Source organism: Lolium perenne, chromosome 1, assembly GCF_019359855.2.
Source record: "Lolium perenne isolate Kyuss_39 chromosome 1, Kyuss_2.0, whole genome shotgun sequence".
NCBI lineage: Eukaryota > Viridiplantae > Streptophyta > Magnoliopsida > Poales > Poaceae > Lolium > Lolium perenne.
The window spans coordinates 18,011,243-18,033,666 of record NC_067244.2 but is presented as its reverse complement, the minus strand read 5'-3'; the positions used below and the strand labels follow the sequence as shown (position 1 = coordinate 18,033,666).

General features: G+C 46.1%; 1 protein-coding gene across 1 annotated transcript; it reads left to right on the top strand.

Moving 5' to 3' along the window:
• The first annotated feature begins 6,493 nt into the window (after positions 1-6,493).
• Positions 6,494-12,206, top strand: LOC127342954 (calcium-transporting ATPase 4, endoplasmic reticulum-type). Its single transcript, XM_051369017.2, has 8 exons — positions 6,494-8,217; positions 8,820-8,889; positions 9,014-9,135; positions 9,260-9,538; positions 9,721-10,098; positions 10,626-10,735; positions 10,959-11,187; positions 11,306-12,206. The coding sequence occupies exons 1-8, from the start codon at positions 6,808-6,810 to the stop codon at positions 11,879-11,881; spliced, it is 3,174 nt and encodes a 1,057-aa protein (XP_051224977.1). The 5' UTR covers positions 6,494-6,807; the 3' UTR covers positions 11,882-12,206.
• Positions 12,207-22,424: the final 10,218 nt, after the last annotated feature.

Sequence of the window (22,424 nt, the reverse complement as noted above, 5' to 3'; positions counted from 1 at the left end):
TCACCATCAAACAAGAACAACTGGCATGTGTATCTGCATAAAAATGAAAGGAACAAAGCAACTGCAAATCCAAATGGCCAACTATATATGCGGTGCATGCAAATGACATTCCCAAAAGTTATTCTTTGGTAGAAATAGAATTGAGGGTGCTGGTTTCTGTGCACCCTTCAACGAAACCATGGCCTACTAATAGTTTTCATTTTTTTTTCTTTCTTATAAACCATCACACCTCGGTCAACAACATTGTTTTTTTATTTTTCATCACAAGATTTTTTTTGTCGATTGTTCTCTTAAAAAGAAACTGCTCCCACTTGGTAAAGTTACACTAGCACACCATGAATGCTAAAAAAACTATAAGAATTAATGTTTCCATTTTCTATAGCTTTAAATTTTGTTGAATTTTCTTAGTTGTCTAAATTATATGAAATTGTTGTTATTATTTAAGAACAAAAATTGTTCTCACTTAGATAATTAAATTAGCACAACAATGAAACCCATCACAAGTATTTTAAAAAAGGGAGAGATCTCTCTTAAAATCAAATATTTCTAACTTTTCTAAATCCTATATACACATATATGTACTATAATTATGCTTTGTCCAAGTGGTTAACAATTTATTTTTCCAAATCAAGCAATCGAGCTTCATCCATTCAGTTTTTTTTAAAATATGACAACAATCATCATGATCCACACATTGTACCAGCTAGCTACGATGTTGAAGTACTATCTCTCTCTCTTTCTGACAGTTTAGATCTTCACAACCTCAATTGAGCAATATGAATAACAATGAAACAAAAATAAATATATTACTATGATTTTTTTGCGAAAATATCTTACTATGAATTAGCTGTCAAAGATAGATAAAAAATTAGACGTCTTATATTTTTATTTTTGGAATGGAGGCTATGAAAAGAAATTGAATGCACTATTTTTCTGAAAAAAAGGACAACACGTGATGCTAAGGATGTAAACGAATGTAGTTTTTGAATCGAGCCATTGAGACTCATCCATTTAGTTTAAAGTAAATATGATGTCAACCATCACACATCGGTCAACAACATCGTTTCTTTTCTTGATAGCAAGAAAACAAGTTGAGCTTTTCTTATGGATATTTTCTTTGCCATTTCAAGCAGGTGGCAATAACATAATTATTTAAGAACAAGCTGCTCTCACTAAGTTAATTGCGGTGGCACGCTGATAGCGCTACAAAAATCTCTACAATAAATTTTTTTTGCAAAGGAATAATTGATGGTCTCTATTGTCTATAGTTTTAAGCCAGGTAACATTCCCGGCGAGACCTACCAAAAGCATTTTAGAAACAAACATGTCTGACTTTGCTACACACTATATATATGCACTCCAATTATGCTAATAACTCTATGCCAGCTGAGTATATATACTACGAAATTTAGCTGGCTCTTTTATACCTACCTCTCAACATCACCAGACATAAACAAGAACAACTGTCCTCCTGCATCTCCAAAATCGAACGAGCCAAAGCAAATGCCAGCTGAAAATGCCAATGCGCAATGCCCAATGATATATGGGTGCCTGCATGCAAAAGCTATTATTTGGAAGAAATAGAATTCGGGGTGCTGCCTTTCGGTGCACCCTCCAACGGGCACCCTGCCCTACTACTGCCCCAGCAAGGCCTACACGACTTTGGGGTGTTGTACTGGTTAGTGGGACCCACCATTGGTTTGTGGGCCCACGAGCACAGGGCCAGAGTGACAGGTCGAGGCAAAAAGCGAGCGCATTCTGGGGTCAAATTCGGGTGACGTGGCAGGATGCGTCACGGCATGGGAGGAAGCTTCCAGGAAGGAAGTAAAAGTAGGAGTAGATAATTAACGAATCCAAAAGCCCCGCTGACAAATGCTTCGGCCGCCAGGGCATATTCGCTACCCCCCACGCAACTGATTCGTCAATCACCCTAGAATATAGATTACTGCAGTTGCCGCAGGTTTTTTTTAGTAGAGAAATCAGCTAAAATCCGTGGCTTGTATCACTTTCAACAGTGAACAATGTTCGACGGAATGTATCAATGTGATAGGGTCAGAGCACCCAGCCTTGCCGTAAACCCATAATTTTCGTTTGTTAGTTTGGGTTGCTCATTAGGCACCGCGCTCCATATTTGACATTGTCTTTTTTCTTTTTCTTTTTCATTTCATTTCTTCAACCCAGCCCACGCCATTGTCGCCAACACACCTCGTTCTCCCTCGCTGCCATGCCATCGAAAGCTCTGAAGGCTCCGAAGGCGTTGAAGGGGACGAAAAGGGCCTTTGTCAAGCCACACGAGCAACCGACGCGCACGATGAAGCTAGAGGGGATGACGGAAGAAGAGTGGGAGTTCATCCTCGTCTCATGGAAGTACTCCATGGCAAAATCGCCAGCAGCGTCGCATCAGGTCTAACATCAAGAAGGAGGCGGTTGCGAACCTTGCCTTAAGCCATGGGTTTGCCAATCATCGTTGCCGCCACCCTGGCGGAAGCCAAGGGAACACCACGTCGGTGACCCATTCGAGGAGCATGCCACATTCATCCAGACCTACTTCCATGAAAAGCGTCGGCACGAGGCCACTGTCAACGTTCTTCCTCGAGTACGCCGATAGCAAGCATGGTGGATTACACCCCAACACGTTGTTTTCCCCGAGCATTACCGACCAAGGCCCATGGCCCCTCGTCGAACTCAACCGTACCTATGATGGCTTGGGCTCACAGGGGATGCCGACCTGAAGGGGGCCACTCGAGTTAGACACTCCACGTGATTCCAGCACCCACAGAGGTGTTGCCGACAATGTGTTTGACAGAATGACACTAGGTGGCTTCGACTCCTTCGAGGCGTGGTAATACCTACTGCATTGAGTTTTGTTTTGCACATCGTAGGCTTTAGTTGGTCTTATGCTTATGCATAGATGTATGGAAGCTCCGCCATGAACAAAATCATCAATGATGGAAGTGAGGCCGCCGACGCCACACAATATGAAGAAGAATAGGAGGATGAGGGAGATGAAGAGGAAGATGAGGCGGGGATGAAGATGAACAGGGCAGCGACGATATTGGGACGGGGAAGAACGATAAGGGCAAGCTGAAGGGGGGCACCGCGGCCACAAAGTGGAAGTGCTTGGAAGAATAATGTTTGTTTGATGCTTGGAAGACGGTGAGTATTTATCCTATCACCGGCGCCAATCAAACTAGTTCGACACTCCACGTGATTCCAGAGCTCACGGAGGTGTCGCCGACAACGTGTTTGACAGAATATGACACTAGGTGGCTTCGACGCCTTCAAGGCATGTGAACACCTGCATATTGTTTTGTTTTTCACATTGTAGGATTTACGTCGGTCTTGTGTTTATGCAGATGGAAGCTCCGCCATGAATGAAATCATCAACGATGGAAGTGAGTCCGCAGACGCCACACAATATGAAGAAGCAGAGGAGGATGAGGGAGAGGAAGAGGAAGATGCGGCGGAGATGAAGATGAAGAGGGGAACGCTGATATTGGGATGGGGGAGAACGATAAGGGCAAGGTGAAGGGTGGGCACCACGGCTACAAAGTGGAAGTTCTTGGTAGAATAATGTTTGTGTGATGCTTGGAAGACGGTGAGTATTTATCCTATCACCGTCGCCAATCAAACAAGTGGCGCCTGTAGGAAGAGGATCAAAACTAAATTTCATTAGCACGAGATTGTCAACCCTGAGTAAGTCGTAATGCAGATGAAGAGGTGCCAAAAAGCTATGTCAAGTAGGTGGGATCTATCAGCGAACGGATCGAAACAGATCAAATGAGTCGCATGGTAGTTCCACTAGAGATGCCCTAAGAGCATGTCTAACAGACCCCTTAAAAGGGCCAAACACGTAAAATAACTGCCGAAATACTGGGTTGGGCTCTACCCGGCTGTCTAGCAGACCCCGTAAAACAGGCACCCGTGTCGATTTTTCCCAGTTTTGGATACGGGGCGGCTCTTCGCCCCCCTACTTGTGCGGGGTGGGAAGGGAAATACAGGGCCAAACCATCATTCTTCCCTGCACTGCGCGCGAAGCATTTCAGTGAAACCCAACCGCTGCCTCCGCCGTCGCCCGATCTCCTCGCTCGCGCCCTCCAGCCTCGGAAGGGGCGCCTTACCCGTGGCGACGGCGACCGACCCGCGCCTCCCTGTCCCCGGCGTCTCCCAGGCGTGGCGCAGTCCCACGATCCGCTGCAACTTGGAGATCGCCGCCATGTGGCGCTTTGCCGACAGGTGCCGGAGCTACGCGGGCGCTACACTCGAATACGTAGAGATTCCGGGAGCTAGCGCGGGCGGCTGGTGGGAGGTGGCCTGAGCGGGAGCGTGTGGGCGCGGGCGTGGCTGCGGCTCCGTCGAGCGAGCGCTGGTGGCGTGCTGCGCAGCTGCGCTGCGGGTCAAGCGGGGGCCGACGATGGTGACGAGCGGGCCTGGCTGGGTGGTTGCGGTGAGCGAGCGACAGAGTGGGGCAAGCGCGAAGCGGCAGGGTGGGTCGGCTTGTTGGGCGGGCGGCGGCGTCGACCAATCGGGTCGGGGCAGGGAAGAACAGCTCCTGATTTTGCTCAAGAAGAGCAGGGAATATTTCATAGGATTCTGTTTACGGGGTGGGCATACGGGGTTCTGCTAGCTCGTCCGGGTTATTGGCCGCGAAAAATGAATACAGGGCCCTCTACTCGCGTGGGTTTTAAGGGGCGAAAAAATAGGAGCCTGTTAGACATGCTCCTCTAAGTTGATTTAGAATCCCCAGCCGTTGGGGCTCCCCAGGCCGAAATCCGGTGTTATTTATCGCCGGATGGATGTATTTTGTGGCCTGGGGAGGCCCATTTTCCCAGCCGCGAGCCCATGGTCGTGCACCCACCGCGTGCATAGCGACGGCGCAGTCACCGGGAAGGGCAATCGTCGGAGTGCCCTCGACGCATTGAACCGTCGCAAAGTGGTCTGGAGAGCCCAAACGACTCGTCGGGAACGGCCGAAGTGGCCTCGATGCGAGAACCGCCGTAATGGAGCACGAACTCCGCGGAAGAGCAACCGCCGCTCTCTTCGTCGAGAGACCTACATATACGGTTTACGACGGCCGACGCCATTCATCTGTTCTCTCCTCACCATCCTCCGTCAACCATGAGCGATCTCTCTTGGCCATCGGACACCGACAGCGAGGGGAAGCCGCCTGGATGGCGCCATTGGTGGGATAAAGCTGCATCGTCCAGCAGCGACGATTCCCCCCCGTCGGCCAGCGAGGACGAATGGGATGACGACGAGGAGGAGGACGCATGGGATGACGACGAGGAGGAGGACGAAGAGGCCAAGGAGCAGGCCGAGGAAGAGGCCGAGGAAGAGGAGGAGGAGCAGCAGGAGGAGGACGACGAAGATGCTGAGGACACTGACGAGGAGGAGGAGCAGCAGGAGGAGGACGACGAAGAGGCTGAGGACACTGACGAGGAGGAGGAGCAGCAGGAGGAGGACGACGAAGAGGCTGAGGACACTGACGAGGAGGAGGACCCAACTTCCTGCGACGAGGAGGTGACGAGCCGGAAGCGTCGCCGCCCCGACGATGAGGCGGGGCCATGTAGGAAGAAGAAGTTTTTATATGTAATTTTTATGTTCATTCGAATTATATTCGAAATATATATAATCTATCTATGTTGCACCACTTGAGAGTTCAAAGCTTTCGTTCGACGAGGTTATTGCCGTAGATCGGGAAGACGAGGGTATTGCCGTACAAACCCAGGCCATTGTCGCCGACAAGTTGGGGCCACGCGCGCTTTCGTTTCGTCCGGACTCCCCGAGCGCTCCCCGGGGGGGGCCGGGGGTGGCGTGGGATCGCCGGATGAATTTAGGCCCAAATCCGGACGAAAACGAGGAACCGGGGGCACGACTGGGCCGAATTACGCCGTCCGGATGGAAAAAACGTCGTTCGGGGGCCTCGTCGGGGATACGAGTGGAGATGCTCTTAGAGAGGAGAACATGGCCCCAATATTATTTGGGCTAAAATATGTTGAGAAGATGAGCAGTACTCCACTGTTGGATGGGCATCATGAATTCGTTGGTCGAGAGCCACCTGGTGCCCACACAGACACAGAGGGAAGAAGCGCGTGTGCCGGCATGACGAGATGCCACCATTGATGAAGAAGGAAGCGAGGTGATTGATGATAAAAGGTTCTCTGGAGACGATTGTGCCCCCGGCCCGCGCGTGCGCGCTTTTTGGCAGACAGCGGTTGAGAGTGGCCGCACCACACCACACGTCAGGCACGTACCTCCACCATCACCATCTCCCATCTCCAAGCCAAAGCTAGATAGACTGGGGGAAGCTTCGTGCCACCTTCCCTGGGAGCGGGAGCGGGAGCGGCGGTACAAGTAAGTAGAGCCCGAATACGAAGCAGCACCGCGCATGCCCTTCCCACCTGCCCACCACCCCCACTAGCTCTGGTTCTGGGATCCCAATTCCAACCACCTCCTTCCTCCTCCACTCCCCTGGCACTGCCAGTGTAGAACCAGAGTCCGGCCTTCCTCCGCCGCCGCCGTCGTTCGTTGTGCCGCCGGAGTCAGTCAGTCCGGTCAAGAATTCCTCAGCGGGACGGCGCGACGTGTCGCGGCTTTTCGGTTCCAGTTTGGGCAGCGCTGATTGGTTCCGTCGCGTGGCGCAATCCCAACTCATCACGCCAACAACCGCCCCGCACCGAAGCAAGAGATCTCGCCCCCGACGCGACCTCTCCCGTCCGTCGCGTATAAGACATCGATCCGCCTCCCACCCCGTCACAATCCAACCCCAATCCCATCGCATTGCTCCGATCAACCGCCGCCGCACCGATGGGCGAGGCCGGCCACGACGCGCCGCCACCGGCGAAGGACGACGACGCCATGGGGTTCCCGGCGTGGGCGCGGACCGTCGACGAGTGCGCGAAGCGCTACAAAGTCTCCGTCACCCACGGCCTCACCACCGCCGACGCCGCCGCGCGGCTCCACACCCACGGCGCCAACGAGCTGCACGAGCACCCAGGCCCAACCACCCTCCACCTCATCCTGGACCAGTTCAGCGACACCCTGGTCCGCATCCTCCTCGCCGCCGCGGCCGTCTCCTTCCTCCTGGCGCTCTCCGCCTCCGCGGGCGCCCTCACGCCCTCCGCCTTCGTCGAGCCCCTCGTCATCTTCCTCATCCTCGTCGTCAACGCGGCCGTCGGGGTCTGGCAGGAGACCAACGCCTCCAAGGCCCTGGACGCGCTTCGCCGGATCCAGTCGGACCACGCCGCCGTGCTCCGGGACAGCACCTGGCTGCCCGCCCTGCCCGCGCGGGACCTCGTCCCCGGCGACGTCGTGCAGGTGCGGGTGGGCGATAAGATCCCCGCCGACATGCGGGTGGTCAGGCTGGTCACCTCGACGCTCCGCGTCGAGCAGGGGTCCCTCACCGGCGAGACCAACTCCGTCAACAAGACCGCCCACCCCCTCCCCCCCTCCGCGGCCGACGCCGACATCCAGGCCAAGGACTGCATGGTGTTCGCGGGGACCACCGTCGCCAACGGCGGCGCGGTCTGCCTCGTCGTCCACACCGGGATGGCCACCGAGATCGGCAAGATCCACTCGCAGATCCACGAGGCCTCGCAAGAGGACGACGACACCCCGCTCAAAAAGAAGCTCAACGAGTTCGGCGAGGCCCTCACCAAGATCATCGGCCTCATCTGCGTGCTCGTCTGGCTCATCAACGCCAAGTACTTCCTCACCTTCGAATTCCACCAAGGTTCCTACCTCCCGACCAACGTCCGCTTCTCGTTCGAGAAGTGCACCTACTACTTCGAGATCGCGGTGGCGCTGGCCGTGGCCGCCATCCCGGAGGGCCTGCCGGCGGTGATCACCACCTGCCTGGCGCTCGGGACCAGGAAGATGGCCGCCAAGAACGCGCTCGTCCGCAAGCTGCCCAGCGTCGAGACGCTCGGCTGCACCACCGTCATCTGCTCCGACAAGACCGGCACGCTCACCACCAACCAGATGTCCGTCGCCAGGCTCGTCGCTGTCGGCGGCGCGCCGGGGACGGTTAGGAGCTTCAAGGTGGACGGCACCACCTATGATCCCCGGGATGGGAAGATTCACGATTGGCCTGCAGGCGCAATGGATGCCAACCTGGAGATGATCGCAAAGGTCGCCGCGGTCTGCAATGATGCCAGCGTCTCGCACTCTGCCAACCAGTATGTCTCCACGGGGATGCCCACTGAGGCTGCTCTCAAGGTGAGCTAATTCTCGGTTTTTTACATGCTATATTATTCCCAGTGTTTCTGGATTTTTTAATGTTACTTACTGTAATAGTAATATTTTATTCGACAGTATAATATGCTTCTTCCTCTTGGTTCCACAACTTAATTTTTTCTTTTTCATGCTATATTCCCTCGCAGAATTTATTTTTTAATGTTACTGTAGGAGTAATATTTTATTTTAGAGCATATGCTTCTTCTTGTTGGTTCCACAACTTAAAAAAATATTTTTTCCACTCATGCTGTAAATAGTGTACGAAACAGTGATTACTGTATTCAGTTTGCCAGTCCAAACTCAGAAAATATTGGTTGATGTTGGAGGAACATATTCTGCCTTTAAGCTCCCAATGATGATTATTATTTTACAGTATTTTTGTTCGACAGTATATGGTGCTTCTTGGATCCACAACTTAAAACATGTTTAGTTTTTCAATCATGCTGTAAACAATGTAGGAAGCAGTGATCACTGGATACTGTATTCAGTTTCTGTCCGTCCAAACTCGGACAATATTGGTTGATGTTGGAACACATTTTGATTTTAAGTTCCATGATGATTATTTTGTTGGTTTCTACCTGCAGGTCCTGGTTGAGAAAATGGGGCTTCCTGAGGGCAAGAACGGCTTGTCCGTGGACCCATCCGAGACATTAGGTAAGCAATGGCTTAGCTTTAAGATATTTTACTGTTTTGATGTATGTTTCATAAATATCTGCTGCTCAATTAACTCACAAAAACCTATGCTGAGTACATTGTGATTTGGTTTGCTCATTACTAGCCTGTTGCCAATATTGGAGCAATGCTGCCAAAAGGATTGCCACGCTCGAGTTTGACCGTATGAGGAAATCAATGGGAATCATCGTCGCGTCCAAATCAGGAACCAACACTTTACTTGTGAAGGTGAGCTTGCCATATCTCTTGCTATACCATAATTTCCCACTGATACATTAAATACAATTATCCTGTATATTATTTGTGCTCCCTGAAGTGACACTAAGTGCATGATGATGTGTCCTAATGGCAGGGAGCTGTTGAAACCTTGCTGGAAAGGAGTACACAAATACAGCTGCAGGATGGTTCAGTTGTGCCCTTGGATGAGAAGTCAAGAAAAGCTATTTTGGCAAGTCTCCATGAATTGTCAACAAAAGCTCTGCGCTGCCTCGGTTTTGCATACAAGGAGGATCTTGGAGAATTCGCAACATATGATGGTGAATTCCATCCTGCACACAAGCTTTTGCTGGATCCAGCCAATTACGCGGCAATTGAGACAGACCTGATATTTGTTGGTCTTGCTGGCCTAAGGGTAAGACTGTGCTCCTCACTATGCATATGTTCTGTACGTGTTGTTCTACACTTATAACTGCACAATATGGAATCTACAAAATGATTTTCCCTGGTCAAACGATGTTTTATTATATGCTTTTATGTACTTTATTTGCATGCGATGCTGACATATTTTTACTGTGGACATTTTAACTATTTCAGGATCCTCCGAGGGAAGAGGTCTTTGATGCTATTGAGGACTGCAGAGCTGCTGGTATCCGTGTTATGGTGATTACAGGAGACAACAAAGAAACCGCTGAGGCAATATGTCATGAAATTGGTGTATTTTCACCTAATGAAGACATCAGCCTGAAGAGCTTTACAGGGAAGCAGTTCATGGCACTTGAGGATAAGAAGACTCTGCTGCGAAGGAAAGGTGGCCTTCTGTTCTCTAGGGCGGAGCCTAGGCACAAGCAAGAGATTGTGAGACTGTTAAAAGAAGACGGTGAAGTTGTTGCTATGACTGGAGATGGAGTAAACGATGCCCCTGCTCTAAAACTTGCAGACATTGGTATTGCGATGGGTATTACCGGCACTGAGGTATGTTAAGGCACACCATCTTAGATGTTTTGGACCTCTGTTTTCGTTCTCCCTTCATTCAGGGGAAAGGCCCAGTTTCTGTAATATCAAATGAAAAACTTCGTATAGTACTCACCATACCACCCCATGCCATAGGAATATTGCAAACCACAAGTTCAGCAGGTGTCACAAAACATACCTTAGTCTGATCACAAACACTAGGCTGTAACTCCATGGTTGCAGAACCAACAGAAAACCATGAACTGTCAGATATAACAGTTTCTGAAAAACCTACTTTCATGATCCAGAGCAGAGAACAAAAGTATAGTCGCCCTTCGCTAACTATCACTTTGCACTTCAGAGCCTTCAAGGTCTTCTGCTCTGAAATCACTTCTTTTGGTTTCCTTGCCATTGTATGTTGTACTTGTTCTGAGCCAATCAAATAATAGCATTTGAATTAGAGCAGTAAAAGAGTAATATGTACAAACCTATGCTTTTGCTCAGCTTATACCTAAGAGTGGTATCTGAATAATCCTATATTTTCCCAGGTTGCCAAGGAGGCTTCAGACATGGTACTAGCTGACGACAACTTCAGTACCATAGTTTCTGCAGTTGGTGAAGGAAGATCTATTTACAACAACATGAAAGCTTTCATAAGGTTTGTGCACTGAAAGCCTTTGTTCCCACTTCTGACTTGCAGTTTTGTGGTTGCTTGCATGCATTTAGTTGTTCTATCACTTCGGTAAAGATGATGTTTCTGAGTCTGTCACGATTGATTGATTGCAATTGCTTACATACTTTATCTAGATATTTGCATCCAGCTGTTGGAAGACCTTGGTACTCCTTGCAAGGATTCTGACTTCTATGCTTTACTGCTACAGATACATGATTTCCTCAAACATTGGTGAAGTTGCCTCGATTTTCCTTACGTCTGCTTTGGGTATTCCTGAGGGATTGATACCTGTTCAGCTTCTATGGGTTAATCTCGTCACCGATGGCCCCCCTGCAACTGCTTTAGGTTTCAATCCTCCTGACAAGGATATCATGAAGAAACCACCAAGAAGGAGCGATGACTCACTGATCACTCCCTGGATTTTGTTCCGTTACCTGGTAAATGATCTATCTGGTTATCCATTAGTGGCTACTTTTGTGTTCGATTTCGTTTAGTGATCTTGCCTTCCTTTCTGTGATTAATTATATTTTCTTCTGTGTCATATTTTACTTGCAGGTAATTGGCCTTTATGTGGGGATTGCCACTGTCGGCATCTTTGTCATCTGGTACACCCATGGATCTTTCATGGGCATTGACCTGACTGGAGATGGTCACTCCCTTGTCAGTTACTCACAGCTCTCAAACTGGGGCCAGTGCTCAACTTGGGACAACTTCACAGTTGCACCCTTCACTGCTGGAGCTAGAACTTTCACCTTCGACAACCCTTGCGAGTACTTCCAGGCTGGCAAAGTGAAGGCGACAACGCTCTCTCTGTCAGTGCTGGTGGCAATCGAGATGTTCAACTCACTCAACGCCCTCTCTGAAGACACCAGCCTGCTCAGGATGCCTCCGTGGGTCAACCCGTGGCTGCTCCTGGCCATGTCAGTCTCGTTCGGCCTACACTTCCTCATCCTGTACGTGCCGTTCCTCGCACAGGTGTTTGGCATCGTGCCGCTCAGCCTGAACGAGTGGCTGCTGGTGCTGCTTGTCGCACTCCCTGTGGTGCTCATCGACGAGGTCCTCAAGTTTGTGGGCAGGTGCACAACTGCTTCGGGTCCCAAGAGGAGAGTAAAGAAGCAGAAGGGCGAGTGAAGGTGGCTAACAGTGGTTCTTTCAGACATCACACAAACTAATCAATTTGTTCTGGACCATGTAACAATGGTCGATGAAGGATGTTTATTCAGCCGATAATATATATATGTCCAATACAGGAAACTAAAGTAGATAAAATTTCTCAAACAAGATCGAACTTAGCAGCTCTGCTCTTGTTTTTTAGTTGTTAGGTTGCAACCTTAATTATATATATCCTGTGAATTATATGTAGCTAGCGATTAAAAGTCTTGCTCGTGTTTTGAGGACAACTATTTGCCAAACAAGAGTGCAAATAATATTCATGGCGGGAACTTTCTGCTTGCTGTTTATGCCCCCTGTTGGGCCTGTCGTTCTTTGGAGTGTTTGAGGCACAAACTATTTTGTTCTGCTGATGCAACGGTGGTGTGTTGTGTCTGCTTTGTGATGTGGTAAATCGTATACACACACGGCCATACGCTGTTGGCCCGTCGTCTGCTATGGTGTTGTACCATTGGAAACATAGCGTCCATGTAGCAAATGAGTCTTTTGATACAGTACTTGTTTTTGTGCTTGAGGTAGGAATTGGGTCTGTTTTGCGTGTGCTCAGACAGTATGCAATGAACATATAATTTCTGTGGTGTGTATCTGTCTAGGACCAATCATTCATTGAGGCATGAATCCGCACATGGCTTATTTCAAATTATTTTAAACTTTTAGGACCTACATTGGACCTAATGGAAAGTTCAATCTCCAGAAGAGTAGACTCGTTTCATCATAAAAGAAAACTACAAGCTTGGTGAGTGCTGGTGGTCTAGAGCAGCAGTTCCAACCTTCATTTGTTTCAGGTTCCGAGCACAGGTCTGATTATTGCAGTGAGATCATATTTGCAGTTTTGCTCAGGTATATTTAGGCAGCTAATTTTGGGCAGGTGCTCACTCTGACACGGAGGCGGCCCAACTTCAGCAAGGCGCTGCAGCTCTCATCAATCTGGCCCTGGGTGCTGGAGGCGGAGGGGGAGCTGGGAATGCGATGGTGGTCAATCAACAGCTGAGGCTTGAGCAAGGTGATGCTACTATGGATATTGACACACAAGACAATGCAGATGCTGATGCTGATAATATGCAAACATGATGGAGCTCTTTCTCGATGCCCCCAGGATGAATTTTCCTATCTTGATGCCGTTTGATCATCTCCCGGAGAGCATCTACTCTCTGTGCGCTGTAACATATACTTTCTTTTGTTTAGAAGGGGTAGCTTATGGCCGTTTAGATCGTTGGTGCTGGAGTTGTTTTTCATAGTTTGCTGATGTTTTGCTGTATATATAACTAGACAAAAACCTGACGATGTATTTTCGTTATCCCATGATAATGAAAATTCGATCCCCAGTGGGGGATTGCTTGAAAAAAAAAAAAATTTAGGCAGCTATCCCGTACAGTGGAGTGCAGATGCAGACTGTTTGGCAGCCTGATTTTGGATTGAACAAAAACTTGGTTGTGACATTTGGTGATTGTGAAGTGGTTCTGTCTGCTGTGGGTGGTGTAACACCGAATTCTGATGGTCTGCACTTTGAGCATGGGCTGACTTTGGAGTTGCCAGCCAATGCAAACTGAACTGCATGCCGAAGGTGAACATCAAGCTCGTGTTTAGCAAAGCTCGGGTAATGCTACAGAACATATACTAGCAGATCAGATTTCAAATCCTATCCCCTAAAAAAAAGATTTCAAATCCTATCCACGCTCCCGTGTCAAGCTTGGCTAGTACATCTGCTACCCGTAAGCTTGGTAAAACTGATACTTCTCTTCTACCGAAGGTTTACGCAGAGGATTGCTCAGTGATAAGGATGGCTATGTTGAATTGGCACTCCCTAATCGACCATCTTGCAGAAAGACGCAAGATGCCGTTCACATATTTGGGTATGCCCCTAGGAACCACCCGAACAACTGTTTTAGACCATGCACCCTTGGCTGATAGTGTGGAGATTCGCCTTAATGGCTGTTCAGGTTTCTTAATTATGGTGGAAGATTAACTTTTGTTAATTCATTGTTATTCAACCTTCGATATGTGTATGCTGAAGCTCAACAGAACTGTGATTAAGGTGGTGGGTAGAACAAGGTGTCATTGTTTCTGGGAAAAGAAAGACAGAGAGAAGCATGATGCTCTTGCAGCCTGGGAGATGGTCTGCAAGCAAAAGGACAAGGGAGGGTTAGGAGGGATCAATCTGGAGATACAGAACGATGCACTCCTTATGAAACATCTATTCAAGTTTTTCAGTCATCATGAGACGCCATGGGTGAATATGGTATGGCAGGCATATTACCAAAATCCAGTCCCACAGGCTACAAGCCCGGTTGGTTCGTTCTTGTGGCAGGAAGATCTCTTGGCGCTCACATTTCCATGGATTTACTCTTTTGCGATTGACACTAGCCGAGCACTTTGCTATTCCGATCTCTGAACAAGCTCTTGGAGAGCTGCATCAGATTGTTAGACCTGCTTTTGCCCCTTAAGGAGGATACACAAGCTCGACTCACAAATGATAACTGGAAATTTATTCTTCATACTGGAGTGTTCTCTTCCTTGTACAGATTCATGTTTGCTGGACTACAAGCCTCGCCAATGTTCAGCAAATTATGGAAAAGTAAATGTCCACCTGCAGTCTGCTGTAAACTGTGCGCTCTTTTCTTTGGAGACATGTGAACACTTGTTCTTCAATTGTTCCTTCGCGGACTGGCGTTCACTTGGCATCTTTTGGACCTCCAATCCTGACATCACAGTGATGTTTGATGGAGCAAAACAGAGCTTTCAAGGACTGCAATTCTTCTGAGCAATGATGCAGATGCTGAAACATCCACCAACAAAAGAAGCGCCGCCCTCTTATCTGTGGCGTGTTGGCCAGAGAACAACCCGGAACGGTGCTTGGATCCCAAATCCGCTGCTTTGCCCAGCCAACCTCGTCGGAGAAGAAACATCGTCGAACCCGCACTGGGCCGCTATATGACTAGTCTTGCACATCACATGGTTGAGTTGCTGTAAGTACTTCGATATATCTATGAAAGAAGGAATTCTCAACTAGATAATGACCAGCCTCATATAAGGATCCATCCAGTGGGTGCTTCACTATATCTCCACAACCAAAACAGTGTCGGGGATCAACACCACCGTTGCCTACGAGCTCCGAGAACCCACCTACAGAAGTGAAGGGTTACTGTAATAAGTTCGGATTTCAACAGAAACAAGAATTGAACTAGTACAAAATTTGGTTGAGAACAAACCTACTCTCTCGTTTTCTTGTAGAGCAACTATGCACACAGGCACCCAAGCTTGTATATCATGATCACGTCGTAGCTCCGCAAAGAAGAACTCCTCCTTTGAATTCTCCAGATCACTTTTTGCCGTGAAATTCACATGCTGATAGAAACCGTCATATACGATTTTGCAGCTGACGATGGCTTTGATGAGATGGTACTTGATCTAGGTTTTATTCAAGAGTAAGGAAATAAGAACGAATTGAAGACAACAAATATTTTAATAGAACACAAAGTAAAGGTTAAAACTAACAGTTGCAGAAAAGTAAGATGCCCCTCTAATAATAATAGATCAGACAAGAGATATAATCTACGACAGTATCCACATAAATATTCAGATTAGACAGCATTCAGAATAGAAATTTTCTAGTGGGTTTGCTTGTGTATATGTATGGCAACTAACTGCTCGAAGACTGCTGCGGTTTTTATGCCATCGTTGAGTAGAATAGAACATTATTAAAAAAACATAACCGTTTCAATGCATATAATAATACTGCACATACAGATTCGAAAAAGAGATAAAACAAACTCACCCAACAATACCAGGGAATATTTCGATTCAAGACAGAGATACAAAAATCATCCTACAATACAAGTGCACATATAGATTGGAAACAGAGCTAGAAAGAAACTCAAAACTGACTCAAGCTATAGACAAAGAGCAAAAAACAATACATATAGATTAGCAATGTAGGCAATTAAAACAAAACTTCACCTTGTGCTTGTCCTGGCTGTTGAAATGCTCCAGCGCGGTGTTTGCATACTCGGGAACATTTAGCAGATGGGATTGGACACATTCATCCTCGAGATCGCTGTAGTCTTGCTGCTCCGGGGTAGGTGGGCAGTCACTGTCAGTCTCATACTCGTAGTAATCTCTAGATTTGATCATCAAAAGGGATATAGTTAGATTGCAACGAAACAGAACAATGGGACGGATTCAAGTGGACCATATATAGATGACCAAAAGGATGTTTTAGCTTACTGTTCTTGGTTGTTGGGATCAGGGAGAGAGGATGTAGGGGAATTCGGATCATCAAGGTCGACCACGTCTTGTTGGGCTGCGGTAGTAGACTGAATTGATGGCGTAGATGGTGGCTCCTTGTGTATTGCGGGCGGCAAGGGGAAAGGAGGCTCTAGAGGAGGACAGGTCCTCGTACAGTAGAGCACCCGAGGCATGGTTCTTGTTCCCCACCGTCTACACTCTTGTTCCCTACCGAATACGTTGTTTGTTCCCCTTCATCTAAGATGTTGTTCCCCTTCGTTCCAACTATTTTCCCCCTATATTTAGGCGGATGTTCCCCTTTGTTCAGGCTGTGTTCCCCTCAATTTAGGTTGTTGTTCCCCTTTGTCTTGTTCCCATCCGTCTAAGCTCTTCATCTCCTATGTCTAAGCTCTCGTTCCCCTTCGGCTAAGTTGTTGTTCCCTTCCGTCAAGGCTCTTGTTCCCCTCTATCAAGGCTGTCTAGGTTGTTGTTCCCCACCGTCTAGGATGTTGTTCCTCTTTGTCCACGCTGTTGTTACCTTTCGTGTAGGATGTTGTTCCCTACCGTCTAGGTTGTTGTTCCCCTCTGTCAAGGTTGTCTAGGTTGTTGTTCCCCATAGTCTAGGATGTTGTTCCCTTCCGTCCAGACACTTGTTCCCTTTCGTGTAGGTTGTTGTTCCCTATCATCTAGGCTATTGTTCCCCTCCATCCAGGTTGGTGTTAGCATCTATCTAGGATCTTGTCCCCCTCCGCCTAGGCTTTGTTCTCCACCGTCTACATTGTTGTTCCCCTCCGTATAGGCTGTTGTTCCCCACTGTCTAGGATGTTGTTCCCTTCCATCCAGGCACTTGTTCCCTTTCGTGTAGGTTGTTGTTCCCTATCGTCTAGGCTGTTGTTCCCCTACGTCATGTTGTTCCCTCCGTCCAGGTTGGTGTTCCCATCTATCTAGGCTCTTGTCCCCCTCCGCCCAGGTTTTGTTCTCCACCGTCTACATTGTTGTTCCCCTCCGTATAGGATGTTGTTCCCCACTGTCTAGGATGTTGTTCCCCTCTATCTAGCCTCTTGTTCCCTACTGTCTACACGGTTGTTCCCCTCCGTTTAGGCTCTTGTTCCCACCGTCTACATGGATGTTCCCCTTTGTCTAGGTTGTTGTTCCCCTCTATCTAGGGTTTCCCCTTCATCTAAGTTGATGTGATTTCCCCGACTATTCCCTAGCGTATAGTGATTTTTTTCATTTATTCAGGAGGATTTTTGTTTCATCGTTTGTTCAAAAAATTATTTCCATGAAATTATTGTTCCTAGTTGTATGTTTCTCTGTTCCTTTTTATGCTCTCATTTGTTCCGTACCTCATAGGGAGTTGTTCCTTTGTCTTGAAATATTTGTTCCCTACTTCATGGTCATGATTTCATCCATTTGGTGTAAATGTATGTTCCATGTGCATATGTGAATTGTTCCTCGTGTTTTGTTTCCCACATGCTAATGTTTTTTATTTCTCTTAGGCTTAATTATGTTTGTTCTAATGGTTTGTTCCACTCTCACTAGTTTTTGTTCCTTGATACGTCTCCGACGTATCGATAATTTCTTATGTTCCATGCCACATTATTGATGTTATCTACATGTTTTATGCACACTTTATGTCATATTCGTGCATTTTCTGGAACTAACCTATTAACAAGATGCCGAAGTGCCGATTCTGTTTTCTAACTGTTTTTGGTTTCAGAAATCCTAGTAAAGAAATATTCTCGGAATCGGACGAAATCAACGCCCAGGTTCCTATTTTGCCCGGAAGCATCCAGAACACACGAGAACCGCCAGAGAGGGGGCACAGGGCCACCAAACCCTAGGCCGGCGCGGCCAAGGGAGGGGCCGCGCCCCCCTATAGTGTGGGCCCCCCAGAAGTCCACCGACCTTGCCCTTCCGCCTATTTAAAGCCTCCGTCGCGAAAACCCTGACAAGTTCGACGAAACCCACAGAAACCATCCAGAGTCGCCGCCATCGCGAAAGTCCAATTCGGGGGACAGAAGTCGCTGTTTCGGCACCCCGCCGGGACGGGGAATTGCCCCCGGAGCCATCTCCACCGTCGTCTTCACCGCCATCTTCACCGCCATCGCTGCCTCCATGATGAGGAGGGAGTAATCCACCCCCGAGGCTGAGGGCTCCGCTGTAGCTATGTGGTTCATCTCTCTCCCATGTACCTCAATACAATAATCTCATGAGCTGCTTTACATGATTGAGATTCATATGAGTTTTGTATCACTATTCATCTATGTGCTACTCTAGTGATGTTATTAAAGTATTCTATTCCTCCTGCACGGTGTAATGGTGACAGTGTGTGCATCTGTGTTAGTACTTGGCATCGGCTATGATTATGATCTCTTGTAGATTATGAAGTTAACTATTGCTATGATGGTATTGATGTGATCTATTCCTCCTACATAGTGCGAAGGTGACAGTGTGCATACTATGTTAGTACTTGGTTTAGTCGAATTGATCTTTCATGCACTCTAAGGTTATTTAAATATGAACATTGAATTGTGGAGCTTGTTAACTCCGGCATTGAGGGTTCGTGTAATCCTACGCAATGTGTTCATCATCCAACAAGAGTGTAGAGTATGCATTTATCTATTCTGTTATGTGATCAAAGTTGAGAGTGTCCACTAGTGAAAGTGTAATCCCTAGGCCTTGTTCCTAAATACTGCTATCGCTGCTTGTTTCTTGTTTTCTTTGCGTTACTCTTTCTGCGTTACTACGCTTGTTTCTTGTCTGGGCAAAGCACTTTTAAAAAGCCGTTGCCACTGCTCATATATATTCATACCACCTGTATTTCACTATCTCTTCGCCTAACTAGTACACCTATTAGGTGTGTTGGGGACACAAGAGACTTCTTGCTTTGTGGTTGCAGGGTTGCATGAGAGGGATATCTTTGACCTCTTCCTCCCTGAGTTCGATAAACCTTGGGTGATCCACTTAAGGGAAAACTTGCTGCTGTCCTACAAACCTCTGCTCTTGGAGGCCCAACACTGTCTACAGGAAAAGGAGGGGGGGCGTAGACATCAAGCTATTTTCTGGCGCCGTTGCCGGGGAGGTAAGGTAAAAGGTATTCACATCCTCCGACTACTAAGCTATTTCCTAGCACTGTTGCCGGTGTGTGAGTGCTCGAAGCTATCTCCTTTAGATTCTGCAATTGCATCTTTTTGTTTCTTGTTTTTATTTTCACTAGTTAGGCATAATGGAAAACAACAAAAAAATTGGTGAGCTTTTTAATCTTTTTCCTGATTTAGAATTGTTTGATGCGAAAATTAAAAAACCTATGGAACCTTATTTGCATGTTAGTAGCGATGTTATTAGTATAAATGCAATTACTGCTAATGCTATGGAGAAGTCTAAGCTTGGGGAAGCTAGTTCTTGTGATCTTTTTAGCTTCCCATCTTTAGGGGAGAAAATTTGCTCTGATAATACTTTATCTCCCATATGCAATAACTCTAATGATGCTTGTGATATTTTAAATGCACCTACTGAAAGTATTCCGTATAAAATACTTATGAAAATTATTGAACGTGTTATGGATAACCACTATAAAGGGGATGGAACTGTCCACCCTAGAGATCATTTACTGCTTTTGCATGAATTATGCGGGTTATTCAAGTGTGCAGGTATCTCTATGGATGAAGTGAGGAAGAAGCTATTCTCTGTTTCGCTGTCTGGTAAAGCGGCGCATTGGTATAAATTGTTGGAGAATAGTCATTCTCTTGGTTGGGAGGAAATTGCATCTCTCTTTTATTCTAAATTTCATCCTCCTCATGAAGTGCATATTGATAGGAATTATATTTATAACTTTTATCCTCGTGATGGAGAGAGTATTTCTCAAGCGTGGGGGAGATTGAAATCACTAATGCTCAAATGTCCCATTCATGAGCTCCCCCGTAATGTTATTGTTAACAATTTTTATGCGAGGCTTTCAGGACAACATAAGGACTATCTGGACGCATGTTCGGACGGATCTTTCACAAGCAAGGAGGTTGAAGCTAGGTGGGATCTTCTCGATCGGATTGAGGAGAACGCTGAAGGATGGGAGAACGACAAAGGTAAAGAGTCAGGTATAAATTATGATTATGAATGCATTGAAGCTTTTATGGATACCGATAAATTTCGAAATATGAGTGCTACTTATGGTCTTGACTCTCAAGTTGCTGCAAATCTTTATAAAGCCTTTGCTTCTCATTTTGAATTGCCTAAAAAGAATTTTGATAAGTATCATGAACCTTTTAAAGAGGCTTGCATGAAGAATGAAATTGTTGTTAATTATTGCAATAAGCATGCTCAAACTCCTAAGAATGCTATTTCCTATAAGCGTGTTAATTTTTGTGGAATACATAGACCTTGTGGAATTAATCAAATCAAAGATGAATATTGTATCCATCATGCTAATGAAAAAACTAGAAAGTGGCTTAGGGCTCTAGATGATCTTGGTAAAAAAGTTTGTGCCCTCTATCCTTTTATTTGTGAAGTTTGCCATGAAGTGGGTCATTTTAATTTTCAATGCTCCTCCAATGATAATTTGAACCCAATGAGTGCTGCAAATTTGTATTGTGATGATGAAATTACTCCTAATCAGCATGATGAACTTACTTTATTTTTGGGGTGTGGAGAATTGTCGAGAAAAATCTCTTTGTTACATATGAGTGATCTTGATATTGATGATGTCCTGCATGGGTGTTTTTCTTATTGCATTGATATTAGTCATACAAATACTTACATACAAAATATTTTAGAAGATGACACCTTACCAAAATATGATAGGACCGCTGTGTGTTTTCAACTAATTAATGAAAAGGAGGGATCCTCCCAAGTTTCTTCTATTGTTTCTGAAAGTAAATCAGGTTATGCGGACAAGCCACCCTTCAAGCCTCTTCCTCCTAAAGAAGGGAACGAGGAGAAGGAAGAGAAGAAGAAGAAGAAGAAAAAGAAGGGAACGAAGAAGAAGAAGAAGAAGAAGAAGAAGAAGAAGAAAAAGAAGGAGAATAAAAAGAAAGAGGTAACGGCGTATCCTCACGTGAATGAGATAACGCTAGGTAACCGTAAGTATGTTGCTCCTAACGATTATTGTGATAATGAATCTGAATACGATGATCTTCCTATGCCCTTTACATACATTAGCAATCATGATTTGAATGAGCATACTACCTTTGATATTGCAAATCTCTGGGAAATTAATTCTGAAAATGATGATGATAATAATTGCCATAGTGTCAGTGCTATCCATGCTTCCTCCCATAATTATATAGAAAGCTCTAAGCTTGGGGAAGAGGTGTTTGCAAATCCTTTAGCTACTGGTCATTATGTTCTTGATACATCTCCTTCTAATAACAATGATGGTGTGGACACAGATAAACCGACTGTGAAAGATAACTATTCTATTTCCTATGATGACACTGTGCCTCCGATCTCTGATGATTATTACAAGGAATGCTATGATATAGGTTCTAACTATCCTTATGAAACTTGTCATAGTCATGATTGGGTTACCAAAAACAATTCCCTTAATATGCAATTTGTTTACAATGTTCAAATTCTTGATAATAATCTTGCTCCAATTACTATTAATGAGAATAACTCTTCTTATGCCAAATTTAAAGATACTTCTATGCATATGAACCATGATAAGAATGTTTTAAGTGATGGGTATATTGTGGATTTCATCAATGATGCTACTGAAAGTTATTATGAGAGAGGGAAATATGGTTATATGCATCTTAATATTATTAAGTTTCCCCTCTTTATGTTGAGAATCTTAAAGTTACTCGTGTTTTATCCTCTTATGCTTGTCACTTTGTTCTTCATGAATTCATTTGTGTATAAGATTCCATTGCATAGGAAGTGGGTTAGGCTTAAAGTTGTTTTGAATTTGCTTCTTGATGCTCTCTTTTGCTTCAAATACTATTTCCCGCAAATGGATCATTAAAACTGCTGAGCCCATCTTAATGGCTATAAAGAAAGAACTTCTTGGGAGATAGCCCATGTATTATTTTGCTACAGTACTTTGTTTTATATTTGTGTCTTGGAAGTTTTTTACTACTGTAGCAACCTCTCCTTATCTTAGTTTTGTGTTTTGTTGTGCCAAGTAAAGTCGTTGATAGAAAAGTTCATACTAGATTTGGATTACTGCGCAGAAACATATTTCTTGCTGTAACGAATCTGGGCCTAATTCTCTGTTGGTAACTCAGAAAATTATGCCAATTTACGTGAGTGATCCTCAGATATGTACGCAACTTTCATTCAA